This window comes from Anabrus simplex, chromosome 1 (assembly GCF_040414725.1).
Source record: "Anabrus simplex isolate iqAnaSimp1 chromosome 1, ASM4041472v1, whole genome shotgun sequence".
Taxonomy (NCBI): Eukaryota; Metazoa; Arthropoda; class Insecta; order Orthoptera; family Tettigoniidae; genus Anabrus; species Anabrus simplex.
Window position 1 is genome coordinate 1445793695 of NC_090265.1, and position 24010 is coordinate 1445817704.

At 37.1% G+C, this 24010-nt stretch overlaps 1 protein-coding gene across 1 annotated transcript in view; it reads right to left on the reverse strand.

Moving 5' to 3' along the window:
- mRpL9 (mitochondrial ribosomal protein L9) overlaps positions 1 to 24010 on the reverse strand; it is a 231776-nt gene that overhangs the window by 48082 nt on the left and 159684 nt on the right. Inside the window, exon 4 of the mRNA XM_067137932.2 lies at positions 1474 to 1674. Coding sequence (XP_066994033.2) covers positions 1474 to 1674 — 201 coding nt within the window. The remainder of the gene's footprint in view (positions 1 to 1473; positions 1675 to 24010) is intronic.

Sequence of the window (24010 nt, forward strand, 5' to 3'; positions counted from 1 at the left end):
GTTTTAGACAGTGTCTAAGTGATAAATAACATCTCTGCAATGTGGCAGCCATACTTAGGCATTGTTTAGCCGTAGACATCGTCTAAATATCGTTTTTGCAATCAGCCCAATGTAGTGATCAAAGAAAAATTACACTGGCAACACCCTATCATTTCAGGGAGTATTAAGAACACAATAAAGTGAATATGACCTTTTTTATAGGTAAGTTTGTTGGCTACATAAGCATAACCAATTTGGAACTACAACCAACCATCTTCGAGGTATTCATGAAAAACTTTTCAAGATGGTGGCTTGAGCTCACCTTAGATTTTTCAGGACATTTGATAAAATATTTACTAGACAGAAAGGAACAAGTGTGCCAAGTTTCAAAACTGTCATATTTATTCCTTCTGAAAATCCTATTTTAACTGGACTAATAGCTGGAAAATGAAGAAGGAAAAAAACTCCAAATTCTAAATTCACTTGATTCATTTCTATGTTTGTAATCATTTCTGATATTCAGTTTATGTTTTTCCAAATTAAGATTAGCTTTTCCAAAATTAGAGTAATCTTTTCCCAAACTGAGGTAAAAAAAAAAAAAAAAACAGATTTTAACTGGATGTAACATTAATCTCAGGCAGAAGGAAACATAGTTCTCAATGGATATGTTTTTAATCACAAATGATTGTTATACATGTTTCTTACAAAAATGTTATTATTCCACTGAATTTTCTGAACAAGCATTTCACACTACTATTCAACAATAACCATTATCAATACAGACTAGTTCTGTAATTTACCATACTTGACTTTCCATTCAAGCAAGGTTTCAGTGTGTCTGCACCTTTATACAAACTTGTTTAATGCATTTTTTTACAGTATGTTTTATATAGCATCGACACAGATTGGTCTTATAGTGATGACGGGATAGGAAAGGGATAGGAGTGGAAAGGAAGCAGCTATAGCCTTTAATTTACGTTCAGCCCCAGTATTTGCCTGGTGTGAAAATGGAAAATTAATAATAGTGTCATTGTTTTTATGACCCACTAACTACTTTGATGGTTTACGAGATGCAGAGGTGCCAGAATTTTGTTCCACAGGAGTTCTTTTATGTGCCTGTAAATCTACTGACTTGAGGCTGACGTATTTGAGTACCTTCGAATACCACCGGACTGAGCCAGGATTGAACCTGCAAAGTTGGGGTCAGAAGGCCAGCGCTTCAACTGTCAAGAGCCACTCAGCCCGGCGAAAATGTTAAACCATGCTTGTTCGGTACATCTCCCTTGTTACGACATCACATTCTTTTTTCAATCCGCACAAAAATGTGACTGCTTGGTTCTACTGTATTCAGTTTCCAATGATGATATTGAAGAAATATTACTAGATTATACATGCATAACATTAAAATATGACCCTACGACGGTATATTCCATAAACACAAAGGTTGTACACAAAAATATTTTTAAAAAAACACAACACAAGATAAAGACTTACAGTTACAGTAACTGTGAACTCCTTCATCTCCAGATCAAGATCAGGGCCTTCAATAGGTTCCTGTGGCAACTCAATTGCTTCTTCTGGCACATAAAACCCAGCTTTGCGAAATGAGGCCCGTATATGCCAAGGCTCTATCTTCCAAGGTGTCTCCTTATTCATGACAACAGCCAAAATATTTCTTGATAGAACATTAACTGTCTGCAACATTCAGATTAAGTTCATCAGACTTTTTTTACACAATTTAATCTGATAACGTAACACTTCTACAAATTTTAGCACTTCTGCATGAATTGCCTAGTATATTTCCACTCAAAATTACATTTTAAAAACAAATCTACAGTATATATATAAAATAAGAGTTTTGTCTGTACATTGCTCAGAATTTAAAAAGAATGATATTTCTGCACTGATCATGTCCACAGTAACACGGAAATGCACTTTTTACTTTTCCATAATTTCTTTCTTTTTTTTTTTGCTAGGGGCTTTACGTCGCACCGACACGGATAGGTCTTATGGCGACGATGGGATAGGAAAGGCCTACAAGTTGGAAGGAAGCGGCCGTGGCCTTAATTAAGGTACAGCCCCAGCATTTGTTTCCGTAATTTCTGTCTGTATGTATGTATGTTTGTGCATCAAGAGAAAACAGCTGACGATAATTTAATGAAAATTGGTATGTAAAGTAGGGGAATGAGCCACTACAATCTAGGCTATAAATCATTTTAATCTCGCTGAGTGAAATGGTAGTTTAGGGGAAAGCCTAAAATTTAATTCTGAAATATTTATGTTATTAGTGGCAATATCGATAAATACTACATAAATGAAGTTATATAGAATTAAATTTCCAATCATTTATGTCTCATACATTTTGACTGTCCCAGCTATAACAGAGATATCCATGAATTTGTATTTTTGTTGTTAAGTCCACGTCAACGCCGAGCCACGAGAAAATGAGTAAACAGAATAATGAAAATCGGTATATAGAGTCGAGGAATAAGAAACTACAGTCTAAGCTATAAACAATTTTATTCACCCTCGATGAAATGGTAGTTTAGGGGAAGGTGTCTATAATTTAATTTTTAAATAGCTATGTTATTGGTCCTATCAAAAAGTACTACATAATAAAATTTATAGAGAATACAATTTCAGATCATTTCTGTTTTATTCAGTTTTATCGTACCGACTATGATAAGAGTGGTATTTCTGAGTCGGAAGAAAACTAAACTAACTACAATATCGAAAGCTCATAAAATTGACCAACAGAAACATTACATTGACCATTGTTTGTTGTGATATTCTTTGTCTCTTACTGTATGCTGCCACTCATCTCTGATAGATGAGATTACTGTTGCGTACCGAGTATAACAGCCTGCCTGAATATTGGTGGGAAATAGCTGGGAAGTTAGTTAACTTCCTCTTTAGCATGCCATTCTTCTGGTTCATACATTTTCTGATACTGCTGGTATGTAACACACATGTTTATAGTATTCCAGCTACTCATTCCCTAATCTAACGCGCTGATTGGAATGATCAGTGTGCACACTTAATGCAATAATTGCAAGAGGCTCACTTATGATCTGGTCTAGAATTATAATTTCAGCCTATTCCAAATTACAGCACCACAATTCACTAAATAACTCAAAATTCAACCCTGAAAAGAGCCGTTTCTTAAGAAAAGCTTCTTCCTTTTCACTTTTATTAAATTCTACATTCATTTTATTCCAAATTAGCAGCAAAGAGGGGGATTTCCTCTGGCTTGGAGAAAAAAATTTGCCTCCAAGTCAGATAGTTTTTTCCCTCGCCAGTGTAGTGAACTGAGGTTTTCCAACTCATCGGGGACTTCTATTAACCAGATGAGTAAACGGGCATCGTTTTTGCCCTGGGACTCTAGACTATTCGCACCCCTCTCCCCCCAGAAATTAAAGTGTTCATGGCTTATGGCTCTCTGCGGCCTGGTCCTTCCAGCTCTGGAACTTTGGACTGTTAGATCGGCAGCGTAGTACTGTTACATGTAAATACTCTCATATTTAGGCCTGTATTGAAATTTGTTATAAAATAATACAAATATTTGTTTTCCACCTATTCAATACATAAAATGTTTTTATTGTTAGGATTTTATCCTTGACATAATACTACAGTTGGGATATGTTTCGCTCGTCTTCTGAGCATCTTCAGCCATTATAATGTCTCAAGGTTAAGTTATAATCTTGATGTATTTACAATTAAATCATACTAATTATAGTCTTAACACTAGTTAGTAAACATTTTGCTGAATTGCAGTTATAATATACAATGTAGAGATTGACAGTTCAGTTGTGATTAGAATAACAGTGCCAAAGTTAGAGTAAAAAGTTTGATTCATTAATCCTCGAGTGCTCGCATTCTTTTTCATCATCCAAGCACTCTCGTGGCGCACTGAGTGCTCCATTAAGTATATTAATGTTTTCATCTAAGTTAAGTAAATTCAAAGCCTATTATTCTATGTTTTATCGTTCATCAATTAAATCTTGAAATATTTTACGATATTAGTTTTTATTTTACCTCGCTAATTACATTATAATATGATACTGTCATATAAATTCACTAAGCCTCTCCTTAAATGTTAGGTTTACTTTCTAAACTAAAATTAACAAGTCTATTTTAATACAATGAGTACATTCAAATATGACATCATGTCAGTCTATTTTTACATGTTAACAATCAGAAATATAATTATTACTGCATACTGTAGCTCGTAAATTTAAATCTGGCACCATTGTTTTGTCCTGTTTATTCTGTATCACTGGCTGGGGCACTCTTGCAAATTTCACATGTGTATGTGATGTTTACATGTTGCTTGCAGACAAAGCTATGACATGAAGTGCATCTTATGGTAGTGTTCATATTTTCAGCACGTCCACAAGTTGCACATCTTCCTCATTTCTTCAGAAAAGGCTCTACAACATTTGTTCCTTCAGGGCTCTTGAAACATTGAAGGAAAACAGAAACATCTGCAGGAACAGTCGGTACCTTAGCTCTTTCAACTAGATGTGGTTCCATCAGAGAAAATGACAAATTTTTCAAAAATATTCTCCTCGGGTCTCTTCTGTTATTTTCATTTGAAAAATAGATCACTTGTGCATCTATCCCAACTATGTGCAAGAAGGCTTAGAATATTGCTAGTGGTGACTTTTTTTTGCTAGTGCTTTTACGTTGTACCGACACAGATAGGTCTTATGGTGACAATGGGGTAGGAAAGGCCTAGGAGGTGGAAAGAAGCGGCCGTGTCCTTAATTAAGATACAGCCCCAGCATTTGCCTGGTGTGAAAATGGGAAACCACGGAAAACCATCTTCAGGGCTGCCGACAGTGGGTTTCGAACCCACTATCTCCTGGATACAAGCTCACAGCAGCGCGCCTAACAGCAAGGCCAACTTGTGTGGTCATCTTCTTGTGATGCGCGCGGCGGTATACATGCCGCACATTCGATCCATTGTGTCAACACCCCCTTTTGTTGAATTATAAGCCAGGATCATTTTGGGTTTTCCTGTTTCTTCACCTATATGCATGGTGGATAACAGCATGGCTTTGTTCTTCTTCGGTACAAATGATACCAAGTTATGCTCTTCTGGTATCCGAACAAAGAAGATTTCATAGGTCGATCTTTTTGAGGCAGAAATTCAACAGGAATTCCCCGTTTGTTTTTCCTCAGTGTTCCAATGCATGTAATTTTCATCTTCAATAGAGACATTGCCAGGGGATAGCTAGTGTACCAGTTATCCATGGTGATGTTCCTTTTGGTGTATTCATTGTGAGAAACTAACCCGCCAACAATCTCCCAAGGTGAGTTTGAAACGTCATAAGGTCCTTGTTCGTGTTTGCCACAGTACACTTCTAAATTTCCAGTGTAGAAGGTTTTGGAATCTGTAAGCGAAAACAGCTTTATTCCGTATTTGTCTGGTTTGTTTGGAATAAACTGAACAAAGCTGCATGTTACAAATGCATCGAGAACCATCCATATTGCAGCCAGTTTATCGTAAGCTCTCCTTCTCACCCTCGTGGACTTGTCATCAAATTAAAGACATGTCAGTAAAAAGAGAAATCTTCTGTAACTCATTGTTGCCCTTGTGATTTCTACTCCCGTGTCATCTTTAGCCCAGAGTTCCCTAACATTCGTATGATTAGCTTTCTTTGTGCTAATAAGGTTTAGCAAGCCTATCAATGCCATTATTTCAGTACGCGACGTTTCCTTAGTATCTCTCTCTTTTATATCGTTCAACCTGGGTAGCTACGTACAAATTTCTGATGTTTACAATGCTGTCAATCATATTTACATCAATAATGTTGTTGTAAAGCAGACAGTTAACTTGTTACACCCTGAGCTTCACCCTTCGGTCCTGGAAATATTTTGACGATATTTTTTTTCTTTAGTCTTACAGGATCCACTAGAACATTGTTTCTTCCATACACAAACTTATCTCTTCCTATGAAACAATCACTTTTGGCTACCACAGCTTCACCAGAACTTCCGTCACTTGTCCCCGAGACATAATTCTGTTCACTTTCTGAGTTATGCTCACTGAAAATTATTTCCTCATTTTCAGTTTCAGAATTGTCTTCCTCATTTTCACAGTCATCTGTTTTGTCAAAATCAGGATCATCATTCAGTAACCAGTTCAGCTGTGGACTTGATAGATTTCTTCCAGTCCTAAATAAACGGAACGATTATTGGAGACTCACGTAGAAGTAACAAACATTCCACAGAAAACTAATACAAGACAATTCTAGTGAATACAATAGTAATTTGTAAATAAAAATATACTTACATGATGACGCGCGTGGCGCACTGAGTGCGCCAGTTGTGACACGGTGAACTTACAACGCAGTTTAATTTGCTTCTGTTGGAGAAATATTTGACTTCTCACACAGATAGCTAAAACTGTACTGTAGGAATACCTAACAACACAGGTCAGCAGATTGTTGGTGCGACAATGGACGTCCGTTTATTTAAACGTGGCGCACTGATTGCACTAGCGTGAGGGCTCGAGGGTTAACACTGATGTCTAAAACTCAACGATAACATGACACAACGAGATTCTGGCTAAAAAGTTTCATACATTTCTTCTTTCATTCTAATGGTGAGTGAACAACTATATGTACTATAACATATTAAAATAGCAATATCGTATCAAACTTAAAACTCCTGAGGATTTTGTCTTTATATACGTGTTAATTTGACTGGTTTTGTACTTTAATCCTCATGTAACTTTAACGCATTAGTCATTAATTAATATTGACGGTCGAATACGTCATTTTTCCAACCATAAACTTAAACTGACTAGTTGACATTGTAGGGTTAGAAGCAGTTAGGTTTTTCCAGGGGCTACAGTCGCAAAGGACATTCTGCAACGTAAAACATATGCACTGATATGATTGCTTCTACTATGTCTGTGTGTACTGGCATATCTGTAACAAGAGGAAATTGTGCGAAAATGTTGTGTGTTGATTTGTTTTTAAATAGTTGTGTTAAACGGTCATCACTTACCCATTCGACCATTGCTGAGATGTTTAGCGGTGTTTACTGCAGCGTGGTGGCCATTTGCTGCCGCACCTCTACTCCTTGTGTTGTAAGTGTGGGGAAGCTGTGATGGAGGGAGAGTAGGGGAAGGGAAAGTAGGCGGGGTGCTGGTGGTTGGTGTAGTGCATGGAGGGGAGTCTTTAGATGTTGTTGAGGTGGGAGATGTATCTATTTTTGTAATGGGGGTAGTAATGGTTTCGGGGTTAAATATTTATTTAAATTACTTTTTTCTGATTTGAATGTTTGTAGTAAGTTTGGTATTTGTTCGAGCAAAGGACTCTTTGTTCCAATTACATCATTTAAATTTTTGTCTTTATTAAAATTTTGATCTTGATGGATACAGATGTTTTCAAACTCTGTCACTGTGAATTATAGGATCGATCAATCGATCACTATTGATCTGCATTTAGGGCAGTCACACAGGTGGCAGATTCCCTATCTGTTGTTTTACTAACTTTTTCTTAATTGATCGCAAAGAAATTGGAAAATTATTGAACATTTCCCTTGGTAAGTTATTCCAATCCCTAACTCCCTTTCCTATAAACGAATATTTCCCCCAATTTGTCCTCTTGAATTCCAACTTTATCTTCATATTGTGATCTTTCGTATTTTTAAAGACACCATTCAAACTTATTCATCTACTGATGTCCTCCCACGCCATCTCTCCACTGACAGCTTGGAACATACAACTTATTACATGTAATAAATATCATTTTTGATCCGTATTGATGATATTTGATTAGAATAATAAAAGTAAGTTATTTATTAAATTGACCACCTAATCAATACAATAAGTCATTGTCTTGGATGATTTACATTGATCTATTAACTAAAAATGGTACATGTTTCGCCTAGTATGAAGGCATCATCAGCCATTGTCTTAACTACGGAATAAAAATAAGTACTTGAATAACATATAATAAGATGAATTAAGTCTTGAAGAGACTTAAACTAAAATCAACATTAAAAATAACAATGATGGTTTTAAACTTTTTTTTTTACAATGTGAAGAATTACAAAGGTGAAAGTATTAAAATTATTGACATTAAAAGGTTGCTATTACAAGTAAAATGGACAAAGCAACAGACTGTGATGAACAAGTAGTAAGATTGCTATAAAATTAAGTTGGCCGATTGGCGGTTACAATTAGACTCTGACGAGAATGACGATCAGTCATATTATTCAAAAAGTAATATAGAGAAAATAACGTTGAAGGTTGGTCAAGAGATCACTATATTCCTTTCTAGGTGAGAGAAGACGAAAGTCATAGGCATATGGTACAATTGATGAGAAGATAAAAAGTTGTAGTTAAAGGTTGAAGAACAGTGTTAAAATTGGACCTCTGTGAACCATCTCAATTTGAAGTGATGTTAAAATGTTGTCAAGAATATGAGTTTATTGACAGTTGAATCTGTAAAAGGAAACCAAAAATATGGTATTAATTGTGTGATAAGATTTTTTTTAAAGTTTAGCGGAGATCGTGTATAATTACCATTTGACGAGGTGAAGGTAGCTTGTACGTTATGAATTAAGTGTATTGACAACTGTAGACTTCTTACTACGAGTGTTGTAGCTGTAGGTTTGTGTTGGAGGGGGAACTGTTTGCGGAGGCGTGATTATTGGCTTGTTCGTAGTACTTGGAGGGGAGCTGCTATTGGTGGGAGAGAAGGAAGAGAGTGTATTACTGCGCGTACTGTATCGGTGAGGAGTCATTGGAGGGAGCGATATTAGAGTGGGTGTGGCTATGGGTTTATTGGTTGCATTTGAATTAGAGGTACTAGCTGTGAGGGTAAGGGAGGGGAGTGTATTAGCTGTAGAGGAGGTGGGAATGCTTATTAATTTGAGGTTGAAAATTTTTAAGAATATATTGGTGAGGGGAATTGAATTTTGTAATAGAATTAAAATCTGTTCATATAAGGGGCTTTTTTTAATCAATAATGTTATTTAGGTTCTTATCTTTATTGAAATGTTGGTCGAGGAAAATGAATAAATTTTCGTATTCTGTCATAAGTTTACTTTTATCGACTCTTTTGAGAATATGAAGGTCTTGTTCTATTGTAGTGAATTTATGTCCTGTGTCCTTCATTTGGTTCGCCATTGCGGAGAATTTATTATGTCTTTGAGTATTGTAATGTTCGGCGCATCTGGTGGAGAAGCTGCGGCCAGTTTGGCCAACATAAGAAAAATCACATGTAGAGCATTTCAATCTATATATTCCTGATCCAGAGTAACTATTGTCTCTGATGTTAATGGAGTTATGATAAAAGAATAAATTGTGATTAGTGTTTTTTGTTGTGTAGGCTATTTTTACATCATGCTTCATTAATGGATTGGTTATCGGATAAATCTTTTGGTTAGTGAACATGAATTTAGCGTATTTTGGTTTGACGTGTTTCAGTGGAGTTAAATTTGTAGCTAGTTTTAATTTGGTTTAGTTGATGATTTTGTCAATTATATCAGTGTTAAATCCGTTGAATTTAGCTATTTCCTTAATGAACAGTAATTCTTTCTTTAAATTAGTAGAGGACATCGAAATTTTGAATGGTCTATATATTAGACTGTGATAAGTGGCCTTTTTATGTGAGTTGGGATGTAATGAATAATTTTTTATGGTTGTTGGAGAAAAGGTGGGTTTTCTGTATATTTAGAAGTCAAACTTGTTTGATACTCGTGTGATTTTGATGTCTAGGAAATTCAAAGAGCTATTGATCTCATCTTCTTTAGTGAATTTAATGTTATTATCCAAATTGTTAAGAAATGATAGTATGTTATCGCTGTTGTTAATTTGTTTATCTAGGATTGCTATGGTATCATCGACATAGCGATGCCAAAGACAGAGTCCATTGATGTTATTAATGATCTTACTGTGATCGAGATTATCTAAGTATATATCAGCTAATATACCAGATAACGGGTCTCCCATTGCCAAACCTTCCTGTTTGTAAATTTTCTTATTGAAGGTGAAGTGGTAGTTGTTTAAAACGAAACTGAGTAATTTTTACCATTCATCAATTTCGATTTTACTCAATGTGCTATGTTTCAACAGATTGTTTTTTATGATGTTAATAGTATTACTGATATGGATGTTTGATACATGTTGGTGATGTTGAAAGAACATAAAACGTGGTTCGGTTGCAGATTGAATTTATTTAGGGAATTGCAAAGTTCAATTGAGTTCTTTATGGGGTTGGAGTTGTGAAATTTGAAATGATTTTTCAGGAATTTGTGTAAGAATTGAGAAGTTTTATAAGTAGGACTATTCATACTATTAATTATGGGTCGAATGGGGACCTCCTTTTTATGGATTTTGGGTAATGATCTGACTGTAGGTAATTTTGGGTTCATTACAGTTAATTTCTGATAATCTTGATTATTTAAAATGAAAGTAGAATTTTTAAGAAGGTTCTTTAAGTTATGCTGTATTTTGTTTGTTGGATCTTTGTTAATTAAGGTATAGGTTTTGTTTGAAAAAAAAAGTTTCAGTTTTATTAATGTAATAATAAATCTCTACTAAATTTACAATTATATAGGACTCATTTGGGATATTTCTCAAAAATTATCTCCACTTGGAGTTCATTTTTAAGGTACACTGATCTTAAATTATCCTAGATATTAGATAGGAAACAGAAAACCCTAAACCTTAAATTGTTTTGTTTACAAGAAAACAAACACAAAACATCTGACCAGAATACAAACAACAAAGTGTCCCCCTTCCATTTGAATAACATTCCTACCACAATTAACATACCGTATCTAATACAGCATTGTCTAACCAAGAGATGAATCTATTAGATAAAGGTATCAAACATAATTGGCCTCATCACAAAAAAGCAGAGGACATTATCACTACCATCGCTGAAACTGAAACTAATATCAATAAACAAATCACGATTGATAAGCAAAATGACGTACATTATGAAGTAAAAAAAGAAACTCCCAACATTGATTGATAGGTTTTGTTGAAAAAACGTTTCAGTTTTATTAATGTAATTCTGTTTGTTCATTATTACTATGGTGTTGCCCTTATCTGCTTTTGTAATTACAACGTTGTTATTATGGATTTTGGATTTTAGGTTTAGAATTTGTTTCGAGACGTTGTAGTTATTGTTAGTAGTCTCATTAATCAACATTTCAATAAAGATAAGAACCTAAATGACATTATTGATAAAAAAGCCCCTTATATGAACAGATTTTAATTCTATTACAAAATTCAATTCCCCTCACCAATATATTCTTAAAAATTTTCAACCTCAAATTAATAAGCATTCCCACCTCCTCTACAACTAATACACTCCCCTCCCTTACCCTCACAGCTAGTACCTCTAATTCAAATGCAACCAATAAACCCATAGCCACACCCACTCTAATATCGCTCTCTCCCATGGCTCCTCACCGATACAGTACGCGCAGTAATACACTCTCCTCCTTCTCTCCCACCAATAGCAGCTCCCCTCCAAGTACTACGAACAAGCCAATAATCACGCCTCTGCAAACAGTTCCCCCTCCAACACAAACCTACAGCTACAACACTCGTAGTAAGAAGTCTACAGTTGTCAATACACTTAATTCATAACGTACAAGCTACCTTCACCTCGTCAAATGGTAATTATACACGATCTCCGCTAAACTTTTTTAAAAATCTATCACACAATTAATACCATATTTTTGGTTTCCTTTTACAGATTCAACTGTCAATAAACTCATATTCTTGACAACATTTTAACATCACTTCAAATTGAGATGGTCCACAAAGGTCCAATTTTAACACTGTTCTTCAACCTTTAATCTACAACTTTTTATCTTCTCATCAATTCTACCATATGCCTGTGACTTTCGTCTTTTGTCTCCTAGAAAGGAATATAGTAACCCCCTGACCAACCTTCAACATTATTTTCTCAATATTACTTTTTGAATAATATTACTGATCGTCATTCTCGTCAGAGTCTAATTGTAACCGCCAATCGGCCAACTTAATTTTATAGCAATCTTACTACTTGTTCATCACAGTCTGTTGCTTTGTCCATTTTACTTGTAATAGCAACCTTTTAATGTCAATAATTTTAATACTTTCACCTTTGTAATTCTTAACATTGTAAAAAAAAAATTTAAAACCATCATTGTTATTTTTAATGTTAATTTTAGTTTAAGTCTCTTCAAGACTTAATTCATCTTATTATATGTTATTCAAGTGCTTATTTTTATTCCGTGGTTAAGACAATGGCTGATGATGCCTTCATACTAGGCGAAACATGTACCATTTTTAGTTAATAGATCAATGTAAATCATCCAAGACAATGACTTATTGTATTGATTAGGTGGTCAATTTAATAAATAACTTACTGTTATTATTCTAATCACATACCACTTAATCGAGCAGCTCGTCTCCTTTCTCCCAGTTCTTCCCAGCCCAAACTTTGCAAGAGTTTTGTAACGCTACTCTTTTGTCGGAAATCACCCAGAACAAATCGAGCTGCTTTTCTTTGGATTTTTTCCAGTTCTTGAATCAAGTAATCCTGGTGAGGGTCCCATACACTGGAACCATACTCTAGTTGGAGTCTTACCAGAGACTTATATCCCCTCTCCTTTACATCCTTACTCATCATCATCATCATCATCATCATCATCATCATCATCATCATCATCATCATCATCATCATCATCAGTTTTCCAGTCCAGTTGCCTAGGTGTGGTTTACGAGCACTCTCCACTTCTGTCTGTTCATGTACCACTCAAGATGATATCCCAGCTGACTCCTCTTGTTCCTATGTCCTCTTTCACTTGGTCCAGCCATCTCTTCCTAGGTCTTCCTACCGGTCCTTTTCCGGCCATAACTGTGTGTAGCCATTTTCTTGCTGTCCTTCTATCGTCCATTCGTTTGACATGGCCAAACCATTTCAAACGGGCCCTTGTCACATTTTCATTCAGGGATGGGTACACACCAGCTTCCTCCCTTATTCTTTCATTCCTTACCCTGTCCCTTTTTGTCTTCTGTACCATATTTCGTAGGAACTTCATTTCTGCAGCTTGTAGTTTGCTATCCACTTGTTGGGTTGTTGTGCAGGTTTCTAGGCCGTATGTTATTATGGGGGTGAAGTATGATTGGAACAGAATCTGCTTTGATCTTAAGGGAACTTGTTCGTTCCAGAGGAGTTCTGAACTTGATGGTAAAACTGAGCTGATTTTTGAATGCAGATGTTAATCTCATGCTGTATTCTGTTATCACTTGAAATGATGCACCCAAGATATTTATATTGGTCTACTGTTTCCAGCTGTGTAGCTTCCAGTATTATTTTTCCTTTCTTCTTCTGCCTGTTGACAGACATAGTAACAGTTATCAGATGTAAGGCAGTAACAATAACAGTAAGTAACAGTTTTTGATTTATTTATTGTTAAGCCGTGTGCTTTCAAATGTTCATTCCAGGTGTTCAGCCTCTCTTGGACTTCCTTCTCTGTATTTCCCCAAATTACTACATCATCTGCAAATGCAAATGCAATGATGTCCATATTGTTCTTCTGCTTAATTTCTTTCATGACTTCATCCATGACAGTGATAAAAAGTAAGGGTGAAAGGGTACTGCCTTGTTGCACTCCTTTAGTGGTTTGGAACCAATCAGAATTACCGTTTCCTATCTGTACGTAACTGTAGCAGTCTTCATAAAGCATTTTAAATTTATAGATAAGCCCTTTGGGTACATTTTTCTTTCTTAAGCATTCCCATATAGTCTTCCTTGGAACACTATCAAATGCTTTTTCGAGATCCAAAAACACTAGTGTTAAGCCTTTGCCCTTCTCCCAATGCTTTTCTAACAGTATTCTAAGTGCAAATATGAGATCAGTAGTTGATCGGTGTTCTCTGAATTCATATTGTTCTTCCGGTAGTTGTGGTTCTATTATTTTCCTTAGCCTTTTTTTCAAGTATTTTCTCAAATATTTTCAAACCATGAGACAATAAAGTGATCCCTCTATAATTGCTACATTTCTTCCGGCTTCCTTTTTTGAAAAGAGGTATTATTATTCCCTTTTTCCAATCATCTGGGACTTTCCTATCCTTCCATATTGCATTAATTACTCTATGAAGCCATTGTATGCCTATTGCACCAGTTACTTTGATCACATCTGCACTGACTTCATCAAATCCTGTTGATCTTTCTTTGGGCATACTATTAAGGGCCGTCTCTACTTCCTTCCATGCTGGCGGGCTCTCTTGGTCAGGCTAATCATTGCAGCTTAAACTGACCTGCGTGGTTACATCATTGGAGTCTTTTCCAGTACTGTTGTATAAATTATCAAAAGAGGATTTCATGATCTTCATTATTTCTGTCTCTTCCCTAACAATGTTACCATCTGGTTCCTCTATTGCTGTTATGTATTCATTGTCTCTTCTTATATTTCGTATTGTTCGGTAAAGTAGTTTAGAATTAGCTTGGCTGTCTTGCTCTAGTTTATCTGTGAAATCAGTCCAAGCTTTCTGTTTTTCTTCGGCCACAATTTTCTTTACTCGTAGTTTCTGATCTCTGTATTTCTGCTGCAGTTCGTTTACTCTAGATTCATTCCTTTGACTTCCTTTTTGCACTTCTTTGTCTCTGGCTTTCCTGCTTTCATTTTTCGCTTTCACAGCAGTCTTCACCCAATCGTTCCACCAAAGAGTTTCTTTTGCCTTCATTTTGCTATTAGTTTTACCACAAACTTCTACTGCAGCTCCGACAATGCTTTCTTTAAATCTAGTCCACTCGATGTTGCCTTCTTGTAATGCATCTGATGGTAATTTATTGGTCACTTTTTTTTGTGTATTCAACTCGTTTCTCTGCCTTCTTTAGCTCCCATGTCTTGATTTTTGGTTTCCTGTATTTCTGAGGTATATAAATTTCAATGTGCTTTATTGTTGTGAGGAGAAGTCTGTGGTCACTGTCCAGGCTTTCACTTGATATAACTCTGACATCACATATGGTCTTTTCTGCTTCACTGTCTGATATAAAATAATCTATCAAAGTTTTAGTATCTCCATTCCAACTGTATCTTGTTAGTTTATGACTTAGCTGCTTCTGAAACCAACTGTTGTTTATTCTCAAGCCAATCCTTACACATAGATCTAGAAGACTTTCTCCTTCTGGGTTCCTGTCTCCATAACCATGTGAACCTAGTACATTTTCATATCCAAGCCTCTCTGATCCAACTTGAGCATTTAGATCTCCCATTACTATGATATTTTCCTCTCTTTCTATAGCTTCTTCTAAATCCGTTCGGAATTGTTCTTTTTCCTCTTCATTACAGCCAGTCTGTGGAGCATACACCTGGACTACTGTCAGCACACGCTTGTTAAGAGAGATGTTCAACTTAATAATTCTTTCATTAACATATATTACCTCACTGATGACATCAATGTCCTCTCTTAATATAAAACCTACACCATTTTTGGCTTCTGTTTTATTTCCTTTCCAATGTAGTTTGTATACTTTTCTTAGCTTTCTTGTTCCTCTTCCCTTCCACTTTGCCTCACTCAGGCCAAGAATACAGAGGTTCCTCCTTTCCATCATATCTATCAGCTCCTCACTTCTGCCAGTCAGGGTCAGGATATTTAATGTTCCAATTATGTGTTTAGGACTCTTTCTTTTCGGCTTCTTCTCAGATCATCGTACTTGAACATCAGCCTTACGGTCATCATACTTTGCAGATGTTTGAGAAGATGTATCTATCCGGTATTTTTGCATTCCGAGGCTCGTTTTGTAGTTGAAAGCAATCGAAATAACCCTTCAGTTGACTTGCTAAGCCTAACACTGCTGGGGATTTTCTGTCAGGGGTATTCTCCCTTAGCCTTTGGCAGTCCCCTACCTCACACCAAGGCAGCAGCTGATGAATTTATGTGTCGTTTCCTACACAAGGGTCTCATCAAACCTTCTAGGGGAAAACTCCTTCACCCGTAGCTGTTGGTCTTCCCCCAGTTTGTCGGGTTTGGTGTCGGTCACCCAACCCTCGGCCAGAGAGTCACAGGTAGTACCGTCTACTGTCCCATACGATAGCAGGATCACTCCTGACCTGACCTTACTGCAACCCCTAAATACCCTCATGAGGGAAAATGTAGGAGAGGGAAATGTAGTGTAGTGGAAAGGAAAAGACAGGTGGAACAGGGTGACGGGTGGGAGAAAAGGGAGGAGAAAGTAGCTTCTGCAGCAGTGAGAGAAGATAGGGCTGACCAGGAGGGGAGGGGATCATGAGGTGGGTTTTACCCTTTTCAACTCTTCTGATGATTTTTAAGTCTCTCTCAATTGATGTAAACTGATGGCCAGTTTTTTTCATGTGAGAGCTCACTGCAGAGTATTTGTTATGTTTTAAGGCATTAAAGTGTTCTAGGTATCTAGTGAGGAAACTGCGGCCAGTTTGACCAACATACGAATAATTAATTACACTGTGTACATGAAAGTCTATAGATTCCAGGTAGTGGTTATTATTTGAATTTATGATATTTTGGTTGAAAAATATGTTCTGGTTAGTGTTACATGTCTTGAAAGCAATAATGACATGTTTTTTCAGGGGATTTGTGATTTGGTAGATAGCAGGATTAGGCTAGTATACGTAAAAGTTACAGTTCGATTTTAGGTTTTTTGTTTTTTTCCGGAGTGAGATTTGTTGCCAACTTGAGCTTTACTTTATGTATGATTCAGTTTACCATCTCTATTTTATACCCATTAACTAAGGCAAGTTCTTTTATGAAATTAAGTTCCTTCGTTAGATTATTGGGAGAAAAGGGGATTTTGAAGGCTCTATAAACTAGACTAAAGAAGGCCGCCTGTTTGTGTGATTTTGGGAGAAGTGAATCATTTTTTATTTTTGTTGGGGTATATGACAGTTTTATGTATATTTGAAAACTGAATTTAGCATCTGTGCGTGTTACACTGATGTTTAGGAAATTTAATGAACTATTATTTTCATCCTCCTTTGTAAACTTCATGTTACGGTCAAGATTGTTTAAAAAATTCAGAATTTTCTCAATATTGCTTTTCTGATTATCTATTATCACAAATGTGTCGTCCACCAATACACACGGACATAGTAAAAGCAATCATATCAACGCATATGTTTTACGTAGCTGTATGTCCTTTTCAACTGTAGCCCCTAAAAAAACCTAACAGCTTTTAACCCTACAATGTCAACTAGTCAATTTAAGTTTATGGTTTGAAAAATGACCAACATAGACATATTCGACTGTCAATATTAACTAATGACTGTAATGCATTAAGGTCACACAAGGATTAAAGTACAAAACCAGTAAAATTAACACATATAAAGACAAAAACTTCAGAAGTTTCAAGTTTGAGACGATATTGCAATTTTAATCAAGACTCTATTTTAATATGTTATAGTACATACAGTTGTTCACTCACCATTAGAATGAAAGAAGAAATGTATGAAGCTTTTTAGCCAGAATATCATTGTGTCATGTTATCACTGAATTTTATATATCAGTGTTAATGAATCAAGCTTTTTACTCTAACTTCGGCACTGTTATTGTAATCACAACTGAACTATTAATCTATACATTGTATATGTAAATGCAATTCAAAAAATGTTTTACTAATCAGTGTTAAGACTATAATCAAGTACGATTTAATTGTAAATACTTTAAACTTAACCTTGAGACATTATAATGGATGAAGATGCTCGGTATATGAGCGAAACATGTTCCAACTGTACTATTATGTCAAGGATAAAATCAACAATAAATAAGTGGAAAACAAATAAATATCTGTATTATTTTATAACAAATTTCAATACGGACCTAAATATGAGAGTATTTACATGTAATGTGACAGCCAACCAGGCAACAACAAAGACCAACAGATATCTCAATCTCAAGGTTAAGAATAATAAAATTTCCAAGGATATATGGTTCTTGAAAGAATGCCTAAAATTCAATTTAATAACTGAGTTTCAGAGGTCTGCTCAAAGAAATAACATACATAATCCAAAGTCTTTCGATACTCAAAATAAAGCAAATAAGATATGGCTAAAAATGAAATAACGTTACTATACAGGAAGAAATAGTTCTTAAATTTACAACCATATACATTTAAATATTTCTCAGTATATTTCCACTAGAATGGAAATTATTCAACAGTATGTCTTTGATAAGATCGCTGACATTTCAGATAAGAAGCAAAAAAAATTAGAAAATTAGCTTCAAATATTTAGAAGTAACTAAAAAGTCAATAGGACATGATAAAAGAGAAATAAAACCGGTTTCATCACTGATAAACATCCCCACTACAATCAATCTGTCAGATACCAATTTTACTGACAAAGAAATGAGCCTACTTAATAAAGGTGCAAAGTTTAATTGGCCTAATCCACAAAAAACAGAAGACTTAATAACCACAATAGCCGAAACTGAATCAAATATGGGGAAATTGCCTTTAGAAATACAGAATGACATCTAATTTGAAATAAAAAAAGAAACTTCCCACCCTAGTAAAAGAAATAAAGTCAAGTCTAACCGTGTCTTTTTAAAACAAATTAAGGACTTAGGAGCTAAAATAATGTGATTGTAACTAAAGCAATAAAGGAGAGATTATAGTTCTAGTAAATAAAAGTGACTATATCAAAAACACCGAAGAATTGTTTTCAGATAAATCCTACACTGTACTTAATGAAGACCCTATACCTAGAATTCAGCTGAGTTAAAAAACTATCCTAAAAAATTCAACGTTTTTACTTAAAGAACAAGAACAACAAAAAATTATTAATGTCACAGGTGTAGAATGTATTGGAAGTGGAAAGTGTTTATTGAAGACTTTATTTGTAAACCTTTCACAGTACTTACTGCATGATCTGAAGTGTGGTGATATGTTTTATTTGTATTCCATGTAACGACCTAGCCTGTACAGTGTAATATTTTGATAACATAGGGTATTTGTAAATAGTAGATTTCATTTCTATATTTACTGGAAGTGTCCAGAATATTGTCACTGGAATTTTTGAACAGGGTGTACTGCCTTTTGTTGGTTATGTATTCTAGAAAGTATTTTCTGACTATTCTGGAAATGGAAGATTCGCGATTGTATGTATTCGAGAAAGTATGTTAAAGTTCGAGACTGAAGTAAGAGTTGTGATTGGTGAATCTGGGTGGCGATAGGTGGGCTCATGTGTTCTGATTGGCTACTCCAAGGCCAGGGTTTACCTTTTAAAGAGAGCGAGGCAGCATTTCGTGGTCTTGGTCTGTGAGCGGTCTGTCTGGTTGAAGTTTAGACGTCGTCAGCGACGCCTCGCTACCGGGATGGGCCACTTTCGGGTAAGCACTTTTGATTTCCGTTCCAGCTTTAATTTCCTGTAATGTTCGCTTGCTTTTTCATATAGGAGTCTGCCCTAAACTCACCTAGATTCGCCACTTAATTTTTTATGATGCCTTAGCTTTTCAGCTGGGCTTGCTTGTTTGTTTTCGAGGCATTTCCCGTTCCTTGTTTTGCTAAATATGTAAATTGTAGTTTATATATTTACCTTGGGGTTTTGCCTCTGGTAGTTCCATGTCACTTGATGTACGTTAGAGTTTTTGAAAAGTACGTTTAACTTCACTGTAAATTGTAATAGCGTATTACGTTTCTTCTTACCTACTAAATTGCATTGTACAACTGGATTTGTAACTAGATGTATAGTTTGTTTGAATCTTTGAACTTATAGGAAGCTACTGTCAAAGAACGCGTATTAATAATTGGTGTGTCTCAGCAGAACATGCAGGTTGTTTTTTACTATCGTTATGCATCGGTACCTTCCGCCTGATGGAATTTGTTCGTAATTTATTTGTAAAGTCCATTTGTAAATAATATTTTGAAAATTAAGGATCACGGTTGATTATTTCCGAAACTGCAACCTAAGCCATATCCATGCCCTCAGTAGGTTTCCAGCTCTTTCCCACCTTCCTGGTTTATTGTCATGTAGTTGGCCCTACTGATTTTTGCTAATGTTGTTATCGGCGGAGCTCCGCGTAGTTTTAGCCGATGTTTCACTGAGTGTGTAGTGGTTTTTGGTACTGTGTAATTACACTTTCTTTCCTCCCTTTACTGTGTTTAGTGTTGTTTAGTGTAGCCGCTGTAGGAATGGTTACATTTTGGTAGCAGAGCATAGTTAAAGATAAGTTAGTTGAATTTAACGCCATTCTTGTGTCCTGTCGTGCTTCTAAGCCCTCGCATGGCCAATTAACTCGGGTTAACAGGCAGTTACTACATTACCTCGACAGAATCAAGGATCTGATGTCTCTCGAATTGCCAGAAGTTGAGCGGCAGGAATGTCAAGTCTTACTAGTACAGTTTTCGAGAATTTTCAACAGAATCAATGGTATGCTTGAAGGCAACAGGTTGAATAACACAGTTTCTGAAATTCAAGTGTCTATCCCATCTGAAATGTGTGACAGTGTTACCTCTGGTGCTGCAACTGTTGCTGCTCAAGTGAGCAATCTGACACCTAATGCTGGTGTTATTCAGGAGTCTGAGGTGACTAATGCTGCCGTGGGATCTTCTGTTTCATTGTCTGGAACTAGGACACCTGTAAGTCATTCTAATGATCTATCTCCTTTGCATGTTGGTACCCGTACAAGTTTCCCTGTGGTAACTGGTAATTCTGTTGCGCTCAGTGTCTGCCCTCTATTGTTAATCAGCCCGGTTCTGATGCAATGGTGCAAAACCACCCCCTGTCTTAGCACCACCGGTATCAAGTGCTCCTTTAGGTTGCATAACCCCTACACAACAGGTTAATGCCCCGATGGTCTCTCGGATTTGTGAGAAACTTTCGCAAATGAGGTTGTCTGTGCCTGTAACATTGCAGGCTAATGTTAGTCCTAACCTGTACTCCATCATTTTCACAAGGGCACCCGAATTAAAGGTACGATGCCTCAGTAAACCCTCTGGACTATTCTAAACCTTCCCAAGCACCCCCTACACCTGTTTTCCCCCAGATTTTCTCTAATCTGCCTCACCGGTTGACCACTGGGTTTAAGGGAGTCTCTAAATTTTCAGCTAAATCCGTTGATGAGGTTACTTCTTTCCTTCCATTCCTAACTGAGTTCAAGGATCAGGCAATAGTGTATAATCTCAGTAAAGACAACGTATTTCAAATTCTATACCCGCATGTCTCTGGAGCTCTTTCTGAGCATATTGTCAGGGCCATTTCCGAAAGATGGTCTGTAGATCAATTTCATGTCCACGTGCTTGAATATTTCATTCCTGCTCGTGCCTTGTCTGCATTAGGGCAGAGCACTATTTCAGAGTACAACATCTCAACAAGTCATTATCTGAATATGTTCAAGATATTAAGATACAAGCTAAGATTTTCCGGCTCCACTATTCAGAGGCCCAGATGGTTGCCAACCTAATTGAAGGTCTCGCCCCGAACTATAGATCATATCTGGCTCTTTCACCCCGACCAGCAACTTTCGCTCAGTTGGAAGCCGTTACAGTGTCTGCTGAAGGCATTTGATATGCCGACCACTTGCGCCTTGCATTAGCCCCACCTCCTATAAGCATGCCCTCTCCTCAGGATTCTAAAACCACCCCGTCACCTGCTTCCAACTAGCGTAATCCTCGTTCGTGCTTCAGTTGTGGCTCCACGACTCATCTCAAGCGAGACTGTCCCAAGGCTGGGGCATTAGGCAATGTGAAACCTGTCATGGGTAGAGGCTCTTCCACCAATTCTTCTTGCCATAACTGTGGATCAACTAGGCACTTCTCTAGGCAGTGCCCACGTAACACTTCTGGCTCTGGACCCCCAAGCCATAGTAGCGCTAGATGACTAACCGCCAGTTCTGATGGTTCTTGGCTTCTTGTCTTGTCAATCATGACTATACCTTGGATGATTTAATTCCGAGGCTAATGATTGCTCCCAGTCTGACTCTGGTGTTCATTTCTTGCAATCTTGTAGGATTTCTGCCATACCTTCTTGTAAACTACCGTATTTATGCACAGAGGTAAATAATGAACCTGTCTGTGCGTTACTAGACTCTGGGAGTAGTGTCAGCTTGACGAGTGAGACCTGGTACGATTCTATGAAAACTGTTTCAAGTTACCTACATTAGAACCCGTGTCCTTAACCTGCCATACTGCTAATTCCAATTCATTGAACATTGTAGGATCACTAGAGGTCAAGATTAGAGTCTGTGATTTCACCTGGAAAATGCCAGTACTAGTGGGAAAAGATTTATCCTGCCAATTAATATTGGGTGCCAATTTTATTGTTAAAACAGGCATGATTTTGGACCTGCAGTTCAACAGATTCCATTTTAAATTTTGTGCGAGAAACTTTCAGCTGTGTGATCACTCTCCTATTCTGCCTTGTCACGTTAACGCTGTTCCTGAAGATTCTCATGAACCCAAGGCTTTTGATTTTAATCACTTACCCGAAGAGCAGGGCAATCAACTTAGGAAACTCTGCAATAAGTTCCCTGATGTCTTTACCGACAGGTTAGGTGTCACCAATGTATTAGAATACAAAATTGAAGTTATGGATAACATCCCTGTTCGCTCTCCTCCGTATCGGTTGTCACCTCCCAAAATGAAAGCCCTTAAGGCTATTATTGATCAAATGCTCGCTGACGGAGTGATACGGCCTTCCAAGTAAGCCTATTCTTCTCCCATGTTTCTGGTCCCTAAACTGCAAGGTGGTTATCGTCCTGTAGTTGACTATCGGATGTTGAACCATAAGGTGGTCCTCCAATCTGTCCCCCTTCCTGATTTGCACTCTTGTTTTTCTTGGTTCACTAACACAAAAGTTTTCACCACCTTTGATTTAATTCAGGCCTATTACCAGATACCTCTTGCCGAAGAATCCAAGCATCTCACAGCATTGACAGATTGGAATCTATATGAATTTGAGCGCGTCCCTTTTGGTTTGGCGACTGGAGCGGCTGTCCTTACACGGTTACTGGATTATGTTTTATCTGACGTTAAGTTCAAGTTCGTTTATAATTACCTTGATGATTTGGTGATTTTAGTGAAACCTTCGAGGAACACCTTCTCCATCTCAACGAAGTGCTTGAAAGACTGCGTAAAGCAGGTCTAATCCTCTAGGCAACCAAGGTTTCCTTCGCACAACCCCAAATGTCCTTCTTAGGCCATATTGTGTCGGGGAGGGGTGTCTCAATCGATCAGTCTCGTACTGCCGCCATCCAGAATTTTCCCCCTCCAAAGGATGTCAAGGCTGTAGCCAGATTCATTGGCATGGTTAATTTTTTCAAAAATTCACTCCCAATTTTGCTGAACATGCAGCCCCATTAAATGCCTTGAGAAGAAAGGATGCCAAATTTGTGTGGGGTGATGCCCAACGCGAAGCCTTCATGGACTTGAAATCTGCCTTATGTAACGCTCCTGTACTGGCTTGCCAGAATTTTCTAAACGCTTCATCCTTCAGACTGACGCCTCTTCCTCAGGCATATAAGGTGTTCTTCTTCAGGAATTTCAAGAAGGGCGTAGTCCTATTTCTTATGCTTGTCGTGCCCTGAATCCTGTTGAGCGAAATTATTCCATTTATGAGTTGGAAGCCTTAGCTGTTGTCTTCTCTTTAGAACGCTTCAGGATGTACCTGGAACATCTTCCTTTCAATCTGGAAACTGATAATCAGGCGTTGAGTTGGGTACTGGCCAAGCCGCGAAGGACCGGTTGTGTAGCACGTTGGGCAGTGCGCATATCAGCCTTCCAATTTGAAGCCCGCCACATTCGTGGCACGGAAAATGTTGTGGCTGATGGCCTCAGTAGGATGTTCTATCCAGGCAGCTCTGACCCTCAATCAGAGCCAGCAGACCCCTTCCCCGAACAAGTATCAGCTTTTGTCAATGTACTTCTCACTGACTCTCCCTTCCTTTTCAAGGATATAACCAAACATCAAGAGGACGATTCTGAGTTAAAAGATATTATCGACAGGATTAAATCCGGTGAGCATGTTAAGCCATTCTTAAGACTGGTGTCGTGTGTTGTCCTGCTCACGGTCGCAGAGACCCCAAAATTGT